This window comes from Myxocyprinus asiaticus, chromosome 35 (genome assembly GCF_019703515.2).
Source record: "Myxocyprinus asiaticus isolate MX2 ecotype Aquarium Trade chromosome 35, UBuf_Myxa_2, whole genome shotgun sequence".
In the NCBI taxonomy this organism is placed as follows: domain Eukaryota; kingdom Metazoa; phylum Chordata; class Actinopteri; order Cypriniformes; family Catostomidae; genus Myxocyprinus; species Myxocyprinus asiaticus.
This window is the reverse complement of record NC_059378.1, coordinates 6935713-6947763: the sequence shown is the minus strand read 5'-3', so window position 1 is coordinate 6947763 and position 12051 is coordinate 6935713. Positions and strand designations below refer to the sequence as shown.

The following is a 12051-nucleotide window of genomic DNA, read 5'->3' as shown; positions in this document are numbered from 1 at the left end:
TGTCAAATAACTGCTGTATATTGCTTGAATATAATACAATTACTATTGATTTATTAGTATTATTATTAGTAGTAGTTTTACAGTGAATATTACATAACTATATAGAAGTGGTCTATTTATTTACTTTTGTCATACTTTTTTCGCTTTAAATTGAGCTTTTATTTTGATATATTTATATATTTTGAGTTCCTGTGTTGTTAAGACCAAGGAGCTCTGACGTTATGACGGTAGCTTCCCACTCCGGAAAATCCAGTCGCTACTAGACTCAAAGTGATTATTAATCTGCAAAAGGCTGCTTTTCAATTAATAAATGCAGCATGTGGTCTGTATGTGCCATGCGCTAAAAGGTGAATTAGCACTTTGCCTGCTGTCATCTGCTACAAACAGAGTGAGAGATGCTCATGATGGTGTTTTTCATGTATGAGCCAACGAGCTCTAAAAGGTATGAGCACTTTGTGTCTTTGTCAACACAACACCGGCTCCACACATTCACAAGCACTCACATTTAAGGTGCTGCACATACAAACTATATATTTATCACATTAAATCACAGTCTGCCATTTAATGATCTCACTATGACGTGACTTGATTAATGTGTACGCTGAATATTTATGGAATGACATTCGTCTGTCAAATGGTATCGGAGCATTTTTACGAGCACAAGTATATGAGTGCGGTATCGGACCCGATTCCGATACCAGTATCGGGACATCCCTAGTTTTTTCCTTCACCAAAAACAGAGACTTTCGAAAATCTCTCTAGTACACAATATTTTGGAAAACAATGATGTTAGTAAACAGAAAGTGTGGGCGTGGCCTAAGACATGAACAAAATCGTTCAAATTAAACAGATGATTGTTTTACATAATATTTACTAAGAATTCACGAAGAACATTAAAAACAGAAAATGTTCACTATGGACAAGTGTGTCGGTAGATTTTGTAATTGATACGAGGAGGAACAAACAAGCTGGAACAATTAATCGACATGGTAGATAAATCAGTAGCAAAAGCAAATTATAATTTGACATAATGAAAATAAGAGATAGAAGTACCATCCATTTAATATGTTGTTGTTTAGCCAATGAAAAACTTAAAATATATCTTTTCATACAAATTTTCAGTCAGCAAAAACAACTCTGGGAAAACATGGGAGGTAAAAATTAGATTTGACTTTAACACAGTACAACATGAACTGATTATACTTCTGTCCATTACTGATTTTCATTTTCGTTTGCGTCAAATTAATTATGGTGTCTTCCTTTACTAATGTCTATTTAGGTAACTCTTTGTACCGCACGATATACAGTTGAGTTGCAGAGCAGGTGAACGGTCAGTTGAGTTAATCTTCAGGTAACTCTGATGGCTTCAGTGGAGAAGGTAATCCATTTATCACTGTAGAGCATCACGTAACTCTCTGTCACACGACCTATCATGCTGCCACACACATGCATGCAAGAAACCACAGTCAGGCACCGTGAAGGTCTGGAGATTGTCAGTATTAGATCTGTCATAAAGAGGGAAAACATCCTGTAGATAAAGAATCTTCTCAGATCCTCAATGTCATGTGCCTCTTGAGAGTATAAAGGCATAGTGTCTACATACTGTGGCTGACAGAGCGATAAGGCCCTAACATCTTCACTGCACAGTGGGAACAGCTTTCTCAATGAACATGCAGTAGGTGAATGAAAGGGCAATGGCCTTGAATCATTTCATGCCACTGGACCGTGACTGAAATCAATAAAGTGTTATTTCTAGAACTGTGGTCAATCTTAGTTCACAACATGACAAATAGCGAAGAGAAGGCTTTGATAGGAGAAATGGTGCTAAGAGTGGTGTAGCCTAGTGGATAATGATCTGCGCAGGTAAAGTAAATGGTTGAAGGTTCAAAACCTAGAAGGCACAGTCCATTGAGCCCTTGAGCAAAGTACCTTAACCTTAAGTTGTTCAAGGAGAACTGTCCTATGCTAAGCAAAGTGTTGGGGTGTAACTAACTTAAAGTCTCATCGATTTTAGGATAATATGTTAATGGAGTCGCAGGGCTTGTTTCTCCTCTCACTCTTGTGTTTTCTGACTTTTTGGCTATTGACACACAAGTGCCAGCTTTACAGGTCACATACAGAGGTTGCTCTACAAATATCTGATGAACTGAGTTGTAAAATTTCCATCATGATCTATTTTTATCCAGTGTATTTGTTTAAATTTCCCTGGTAAGTAGTATGTTTTATGTTGTCTCGATATAGTCAACAGTTCCAGTTAAAAAATGACAATGCATGGCAAGTGCGAGTCTGATGAAACAGGTGTTGTATTTAATAAGACAAATGATAGCAACAAAATGCATCATCTTTGCACAGTGCAAATACTGTTAGATGCTATTTGCACTCCTAATTAAATACTCACATACAGTATCACTGCAGTTTGTTTATTGTGTTTATTTAGAGTGACTCGGTGCACCTGAAGTTTAACCCTTAAATGACAGTCTAGAGTCTTGTGAACAGTATTCAGTCAGTTTAAATAATTTTAAATTATACGTTGTGTATAGCGAAGCCAAAATACAATGTCCACGCATGTGGATGAAGGGTCGCACAAGGGTAACATACTACGCCATTGCAGCAACACTTGGGGATGCAGTTTATCTTCAATTTGTGTGTTTCTACCAGACAATTTGAGAGCAAATAGCCGCGCTGTGTGGCAGGTGCTATTTACACCTAGTGCAAATAGTCACTCTTATTTAATAATTTGCAGAGTTTGGGAAAGTGTGCTTTCATAATTGATGTTTCTGGTTGAGAGCGGCAGAGCAAACTGGTGATCACTTTTGCACACACACATACAAGCGCACGTGCAGAGACACTCATTGATTCTGTTTCAGATAAATACTGCTCTGAATAAAAGTTAAAACCTGCTTATATAACTACAGTGTAGTTTGCCAAACTTCTAACTACTCATGATTTTAAGTAGCTCCCCAAACAACTGATGAGCAAACTGTAAGTTGTTTTAGACAAAAGGAAAATAAATTAGCAACTAAATTATTTACTGGAAGACAAAAGCAGCGATGACACTCACTGGTTTCTTGCCGACGATGAGTTTCTCCACCTTCTGCACCTGGGACACGTGGTCTTCGTTAGTCTTCAGTTCTCGTTTCCGGATTCGCTCATAGATGCCGACCAACATCTCACGTGGGATGTCCTCGCCATCGTCCACCCCTTTGCACAGGAAATGCATAACGAAAACAATTAGAGGCACATGGACAATTAGGACAACCAAAGGCTTTTTGGAAAGAATTTCAACACCTAACCAGCGACAAGCAAATGCTGCACAACGTGACAATCACACAATCACAGCCAATCTGAACATATTTGATGTTTAATATCCAGTTATTTGGGGCTAGATTTTGGACCAATGAGATTTCACAGTGGGTGGGTAACCACAGCAAAATGTCTTGCTACTTGTTGCAGTTGTAGCTGGTTACGACAAAAACTCTGATTAACATGAAAGTGATGACTTTTATTGCTTGCCACTTTATTGTATCCCATTTTGTTGGGGGACAGTGTACATTTGAAATAAAATATTAATATATTTGAAAATCCAAGTTAAAGGTGAGTCTCTGTTGGTTTTGCCCAAATTGCTATGTAAGGCTGTGGCAACCTGAAAAATGTAATTGCTATCCCAAAGAAGTCATTAATGAAATGGAGCACATGCATTAAGTTCAATTAATTCTTATTAGTATGACAAATACCTCTGAATCACTTTGAAGCTGAATTCATGGCTAATATAGATTCAGTCCGTAATTAAAGAGACCATTAATCTGACTCTCACCACGAAGGTTCTTCACAAAGTCCTCCAGTTTCATCTTCCTCTCTGGCTTCACATTTGGGCTGTACATGTCCGTGTTGAGGAGGATGATGGCAAATGCCAGGATGAAGATGGTATCCGGGTTTCTAAACTGACGCACCACCCCCGGGTTGCAGATGCAGTATCGCTGACTGAGCCGAAATAAAGAAATAAATTGCGAATTATCAAAGATGAAACAAATGAGCATATGAGGCGTCACTTCAGTAGAGGACAGAATCAATAGCTGCTCTAGTGAGTAACTGGTTCTAGCTACACTACCATGACAGCGAAGGGTAAAGTGGCTACTGTGCTAAAAAGCTATGTTCTTTCAGATAACACTTCAATAGGCTTTAAACAGTTTATTATTAAAGTATATATCTAGCTGAAAGGGTTTCACTTTAACAATAGTTTCTGAAGAGCTAAGGGCAACAGTTAACCATTAAAGCAATCTTGGTACACATTATGAGCTGGCATGATTGCTCAAATGACAGAAGGGTCCTTCACAGCCGATCGAACAACGTTTCTCTACGGGCTGAGGGAATGCTTTATGCTTTTGTGTTGTTGAAATCTAATGAAGGCCAAGAAAACAAACAATCCTCGCTCTTGGTGCTCACCTGGAATAAACATCAAACAAAATTAAAGTGAACATAAAAATGCTGACATTGATCCATTTTGATTTTGTTACCCCCAAGCTTATACCAACACTGCTTCTCTTTACTAAGAGACTGTAGAAAGTTAGTTCAAACTGGTGACCCATGATTCTTTTTTCACCTGTAGGCTTCAATGAGTCGTTCCACCTTCTGTGCTTCTCCTTGCACCCGGATATGAGCCTGGAATTTTCTCAAGGCTTCATCCAGCTCCATTCCTGAGAAGTCCATCTCATCTACAACACAGCTGGAAAATGAGAACAGATACACCGTAGATTATCCGATTTGTTGAGAATTATTTTGGGAACTGTGAGTTATTTTCCTATTCCACATTCTTTAGAAATTCTGTTAATTCTATTGACATTCTATTCCATGTATTTTTAAGGATCAGGTTTCACATGAAGGTCTTTGAAATTGAGAAGGGTAACTGCTATTGGACAGTGGAAAAAAACTAAATTTAGTCCTCCTGATAAAACAAGTTCTAACAGTCTCAAATTCACAGTCATGGGGCATTCAAAGCAATCTGAGGACTGTTCTGCTCCAGGGAAACTCTGGGCACATTTGATCTCACATGTCAAGATTTACTGATTTCAAGGAAGTGCCTTTTAAAAAGTGCTGTCAGGGTTAGATGAACACAGTCTGAGTGCCCTTATCTGCCCCCATTATCTTGACTGTTACTATCAGACTGAAAAGGGAGGATGAGTTAACTTAAGAGTGATTCACTCACAGACATAGTGTTGGAAAAGTACTCCATGAACCCAGACACCACAATTTATACTTTTAAAATCAGTGTGAGAGTTTATTTAAAGGCAAAAATTGATCCTCTCCCACTTTCGTCCCAAAACAAGGCTGGCTAGAATAATTGTTAGTCACTAATTTCAAAACAGCGACAATAAGTGGTTGCGGTTACAACAGAATTGAACCAGTTTTAAAAATAATGGACTACGATGTTTCCACCTTTGATCCTAAATGTATTTTAAAAAGAATAGACACTGCAACTGTAAAGAACCAGTTTCCAAAACAATAGTCTGTGATGATCCTAAATGCATTTCAAGCCGCAAGAGCCTGAAAGACTTGGACATGGACATAGTGGTAAGTTTGTCTCAGGAGGGAACACAGATATTTACACAGGACCCAGTTATACAGGCTGAATGGAATTCAACATATTAATTCTGCTGAGGCAAGAATAATGAAGAATAGCTAAAAGCATAATTACAGAGTAGCATCCTAAAATTAAAGATCATGATAAATATTTCATGGAATTCCAGTTGGGGAATTTTGTTATGTATGTTTTCTTTACAGTATATGATATGTAAATATGGTTTACTTCGAGCGTAGAACACAGAGATAAAATCAGTAAATAATTTAGTTAAAACTGAAGTGTGTATTTTTTCTATGTTAGAATACGTCATGTCAGCTTCAGGCACAAAACAAAACAAAATAAACAAATTTATCTTATGTACACAAACAGTAATACATACTCTTTGGAAATAACTTGTTTTACTTTTGTAAATTTTGCTTTGCATATTTGTTTGAATATTAAACACAATGTGGAACCTAATTAAGGATTTGTGCACATACTCAAGGACATCTCTGTTGAACTGTTTCTGCCTGTTGCCCAGGAACTCGCCAATCATCTGCCGGCTCAGCCCCTTCCTCTGTAACAGGAAGTGCGCAACACCCACAGGTGTGTCTGGAACAAATCCTCGCTCAATCAGGTATTGGATGCCTTTCTCTGGCTTCCTAGATACCATAAAAGAAAAAGAAAGAGAAAGAGTTTGAACTGCGTATGTATTTAAGTGAACTTGTCACAATGTGTGACTAAGCAGCTCTTACATCAAGAATGCTCTTGTGACTGGACCATTACAACTCAAGATTAAAAGGAATTAATGACTCAGTGCAAAGACAGGCAAATCCTCAATCATGTTAAATTAGAGGCTCCCGCTTTAAACAAAGCTTTAAATTAAAAAACAACTACCACAACACACACAAGTATTGGTAAAAAAAATATGCACAGAGAAACATGGTCCCACAAACCAGTTTCAAACAAAAACCCTGATCCATTTAATAAGAACTAAAATCTGATTTGGAGGACCCCATGATCACAAAATAAACACCGGGGGTGGGGGGGTTGGGTGGTGCAGTGTGCATTCCTTGGCTTGAGCTAATAATAATTTATCAACAACCCAGCCACACGAATGGTGCTGTCATCACGGTTCTAATTGGTTGTTCGCAAAGCTAATTTAATGCTCTGATTGGCAATCAAACAGACAACACCACATGCATGCACACGGGCATGGAATGAATAAATAAAAGCACCAAAATTATAATAAATGTCTGTAAGTGGAAAACACACACATTTATTGAATAGTGTGTGCATGGGTTAAGATGATAATTGAAAAAACATTAGCTCCCAGCGTTGTTTGCACACTGTGATCTTTCACAGCTATTAACACAGCTCTGATTGGTGCTAATGAAAATCATCACTCAAAACATGACACTCCAAACTCAAAAAGCGCGCATTCAATGTGCTTCACCTACTTGTTGAAAAGGTTCAGGCCAATGCGGTAGTGCCTCTTGCGAATGATATCATTGCTAAATGCAGGCGAGTCCCAGCTATTGCGCGTCTCCTTATGGTACGTCTGCTTGCTAAGAGTCTGCTCTCGAAGACTATCCCTAGACGAGGACTCCGAACTGCAGTTGATGGTGTCATTGGAATTGGAAGTGCTGTTGATGCTGTCGTTATCGCCATCTGAGAAGTCAGACTCTGACTTGCTCTGTCGGTTGGCGGTGCCATTGATTGCCAGGTGGCTCTCCAGCTGGCGAGGTCGATGGCGAGGGGCATCATCATCTCTCGAAGGTCCTCGTAGTGGTAGGGCGTGAGGAGGGATGTGTTTAGGACTGCCCTTCTGGCTGGCGACACCCCGATCGTAGGCGTTCTGCCTCTTGAGTGAACTGTGGTCAGAGCGGTCGCTCAACTCAACTGAGCTATCGCTGGGAGGTTCGATAGTAAGCAGGGGTAGGTGGTCTAATCTCAGCCTCTGTTCTTGACACTCCAGAGACGGGGTACTGCGGCAGCTAGTGTCCGTGTCCCCTTTTTCATCCTTATGAGCTAGTGACCAGTAGTCCTGTGAAGAGTTCAAAGAACGCAGACGGAGGTCTGATTCTGTGCTAGAAGGTCTGTCGACGGACTGTGATAGATGAAGAGGAGGGGAGAGCTCTTCCTCATCTATATATAAAGTCACATCGCTGTAGGACGCCGTCATCTCGTCTCGTTTTCGGTGGTTGCTGCCGTGGGAAGGTTTAACCTGGTAAGTAACCTCTTGTTCCAGGTCTGCATGACCTCTGGTGGGCTCAGGCTGACCCTCATCACCATGCAAGCTCCGACAGTTCAGAGCATCGTCTATCGACTCGGCCAACGATTTCACCTGCCGTGAGAAAACGTCCTCCAGCTCTGTGATGGCATCCGTGAAATCACTCTGGACAGCAGGTGACTTCATGTTGGCGGGGACCATTTCACCATGCTCTGATTGCACCAAGGCTCCTAATTTAGACCCATCTTCAGTAAGTGACACCTGCTTCCCCTCAAAGTAGGAACTGTGGACTTTTTCAGGTCCTTCAAAAGAAAACTGCATTCTCATATTGGACAAAACGATGCGTCTGGACATGCGGTTCTCTGACATAGAACTCCTGAGGCGCTCAAAGTTCTTGTTCATCTGATATTGGCGGAAGGCAGTCTGGATTGTGCGTGCAGCATGTCGGGTTATAAAACGCCCTCCATACTTGCGCTCCAGCATTTCAACCTGTGGAAAAACACAAAGTACATTTAGAGACAGAAGCAAACCTTTGCCTAAACATCTAAATGTCCCCTTTCCTTATTCTTGAAAGATTAGTTCACCCAAAAATTACAATTTGTGAACTATCCATCTAATACGGTATTCTAGACTTAACATTTTGTCAAATCTTCCATGACACAATATGACTATGGTAAATCACTCTCCAACCATGCATTGAGCTATGAACCTCATCTCCCAAATCCTAGAAAGCTCTCAGGGATCTCAGCCTTTGGGGTTGTTTTACTGCATATGAAGAAAGGGGGCGTTCACACACTTTTGGCCATGTAGTATATGTCTAGCTAAAGGCAAAGATGAAGCCAATGAACCTCAATTACACCTCCTTCTCCACCAAAAAGACCCATGCAACAGTGAATTCAAATCTTTGTAGCATTCCAGTTAAAGTTCCAGCAGAACTGTACCTGTTTGTCTTGAAGGTCAGTGGAGAGCTCATAGCTCTCAGACAGTGATCGGGAGCGTTTGATGGCCTCCTCCTCAGCCTGTTTGCGTAGGATGGACTGAGAGTGCTGGAGTTTGGGACGCCGCGGACGCTGCCGTACCTCGTGAGCGTACAGCGGTGGCCCGTCAAAGTGCTCGCCACTGATGATGGCAGTGCGGGTCACTGGCCCTCGTATGTATCCGCCACTGTTCTCCAGAGAGGGACCTGCCTCACCGCCCGGAGCCTCACCTTCCACACTGTACAAAGAAAGAGAAACCTTAAGTTCATTGTGTCTTAACATTCAACCAACCAAATTTTAGTGGATAAACAGTTCATATTGATGAATAACTGAGCGATACACCCCCAAAGTCCAGCAAAAGACTACGAGGTGAATCAAACATTTTGACAACTCCAGCTGTTGGTGCAAGGCCCCAAAATATTTTGAACAGCAAATTTGTTTAATATCAAATCCTACAGACCAACACTGACCACTCCACACATACAACATGTGCCTCCTCCTTGCCTACTTCAGACCTGCTGCATTGAAGCAAAAAACTCAAACATACACAAACCAAAGTTCACTGTAATTCTCATTATCCACACCCACAATCCTACATATAATTACGAGCTGAACTTTGACATCAGCGTGGAGGTATAAAAGCAACCAACAGCGTTTATAGCAACACGCTGTGGTATGGTGCATCTTGATCAAGAGAAACATATAGCAACTGAATACACTAAATACAGACATTTTGGGAATAAATGCAAAAACAATCAATCAAAAGAACAACAGTTCTTTCAACTAAACTGGATACTGGAAATTCTGTGACACTGCTGTAAATTACCTCTTTAATGGAGACATTCTCCAGAGATGATCTTTTAAACTGATTAGGTTGGTATTTACCTTAGTACCTTGATACAAACTGTGAGTTTCAGATATAAATTAAACCATTTTAATATTTTACAACATACAGCCTTTATGATAGGATGTTTGATATTAAACTCCACTGCATACCACGGATGAAAGATTCAAGCAGTCTGGTGTCAACTGTCAGATACATTGTTCTTACACAGCAAACGACACACTCCGGGCCATAGTACAGAGAATCAACAGCATAACTCCTACCTGTCAAAATCTCAGTAGAGGCCTACCTGCTGCAGCAAATGACTGTTGCTCGAGACGACAGCTAAAAAGAGAAGTGTGTCACATTTGTAAACAGCCTCCACTCCTTTGTCTATTGTGATTACTTTTAAAGGCCAAAATACATTAAGAGGGTATGTTGATTAGAATGCAATATCAGGTACATCTGTGAGAGTGATGGTAGGGGTAGGTGACCATGGTTTTGCATGATCTTACATCTTTTGTCCTATATATCTGTCAAACAAACCTTCCTAACTCTATTTCTAACCCCAATCGTTAACTATCCCTAAAATCACACTGCTGAAAGAAAAAAAAAAAAACTTAAACTGGCGTAAGCTGGTTTGCTGGACTTAGCTGGTCTCCCAGCCAGGTCAGGCTGATCTAGTTGGCTGGTTTAAGAGGGGTTTTTGCCACTTGTCAGCTGGTAAGGCTAGGAGAGTAGCTGGCCAATCAGGCAAACCAGTTAACCCCAGCTTAGATTGGGAAGGCAGCTAGACCAGCTTAGTCAGTCAGGAAAACCAACTAGATCAGCAAAAACCAGCTAAAACCAGCAAACCAGCTTTGCTTTTTCAATCTAATCTATCTATCTATCTACAGTTGAAGTCAGAAGTTTACATACACTTAGGTTGAAGTTATTAAAACTCATTTTTTAACCACTTCACAGATTTCATATTAGCAAACTACAGTTTTGGCAAGTCGTTTAGTACATCTACTTCGTGCATGACATGAGTAATTTTTCCAACAATTGTTAACAGACAGATTTTTTCATTTTAATTGACTATATCACAATTCCAGTGGGTCAGAAGTTTACATACGCTAAGTTAACTGTGCCTTTAAACAGCTTGGAAAATTCCAGAAAATGATGTCAAGCCTTTAGACAATTAGACAGTTAGCTTCTGATAGGAGGTGTACTGAACTGGAGGTGTACCTGTGGATGTATTTTAAGGCCTACCTTCAAACTCAGTGCCTCTTTGCTTGACATCATGGGAAAATCAAAAGAAATCAGCCAAGAACTCAGAAAAAAAATTTAGGACCTCCACAAGTCTGGTTCATCCTTGGGTGCAATTTCCAAATGCCTGATAGTACCACATTCATCTGTACAAACAATAGTACGCAAGTATAAACACCATGGGACCACGCAGCTATCATACCGCTCAGGAAGGAGATGCATTCTGTCTCCTAGAGATGAATGTAGTTTGGTGCAAAAAGTGCAAATCAATCCCAGAACAACAGAAAAGGACCTTGTGAAGATGCTGGAGGAAACAGGTAGACAAGTATCTATATCCACAGTAAAACGAGTCCTATATCGACATAACCTGAAAGGCTGCTCAGCAAGGAAGAAGCCACTGCTGCAAAACCACCATAAAAAGCCAGACTACAGTTTGTAAGTGCACATGGGGACAAATATCTTACTTTTTGGAGAAATGTCCTCTGGTCTGATGAAACAAAAATTGAACTGTTGGCCATAATTACCATCGTTATGTTTGGAGGAAAAAAAGTGAGGCTTGCAAGCCGAAGAACACCATCCCAACCATGAAGCATTGGAGTGGTAGCATCATGTTGTGGGGGTGCTTTGCTGCTGGAGGGACTGGTGCACTTCACAAAATAGATGGTATCATGAGAAAGGAAAATTATGTGGATATATTGATGCAACATCTCAAGACGTCAGCCAGGAAGTTAAAGCTCGGTTGCAAACGGGTCTTCCAATTGGACAATGACCCCAGCATACCTCCAAAATTGTGGCAAAATGGCTTAAGAACAACAAAGTCAAGGTATTGGAATGGCCATCACAAAGCCCTGAACTCAATCCGACAGAAAATTTGTGGGCAGAACTGAAAAAGCTTGTGCAAGCAAGGAGGCCTACAAACCTGACAAAATCCCAGCAACTTATTGTGAGAAGCTTGTGGAAGGCTACCCAAAACATTTGACCTAAGTTAAACAATTTAAAGGCAATGCTACCAAATACTAACAAAGTGTATGTAAACGTCTGACTCACTGGGAATGTGATGAAAGAAATAAAAGATGAAATAAATCATTCTCTCCTTTATTATTTTGACATTTCACATTCTTAAAATAAAGTAGTGATCCTAACTGACCTAAGACAGGGAATGTTTTCTACGATTAAATGTCAGGAATTGTGAAAAACTGAGTTTAAATGCATT

The 12051-nt window shown here is 40.3% G+C and overlaps 1 protein-coding gene across 7 annotated transcripts in view; it reads right to left on the bottom strand.

Annotated features, from left to right (window-relative positions):
* Positions 1 to 12051, bottom strand: part of LOC127426171 (IQ motif and SEC7 domain-containing protein 1-like) — a 295619-nt gene that overhangs the window by 15587 nt on the left and 267981 nt on the right. For all 7 annotated transcript variants that reach the window (XM_051672775.1, XM_051672779.1, XM_051672778.1 and 4 more), the window contains 6 exons: positions 8732 to 9005; positions 7018 to 8279; positions 6058 to 6219; positions 4601 to 4723; positions 3815 to 3981; positions 3062 to 3201 (listed from right to left, as the gene is read on the bottom strand). In XM_051672775.1, coding sequence (XP_051528735.1) covers positions 3062 to 3201; positions 3815 to 3981; positions 4601 to 4723; positions 6058 to 6219; positions 7018 to 8279; positions 8732 to 9005 — 2128 coding nt within the window. The remainder of the gene's footprint in view (positions 1 to 3061; positions 3202 to 3814; positions 3982 to 4600; positions 4724 to 6057; positions 6220 to 7017; positions 8280 to 8731; positions 9006 to 12051) is intronic.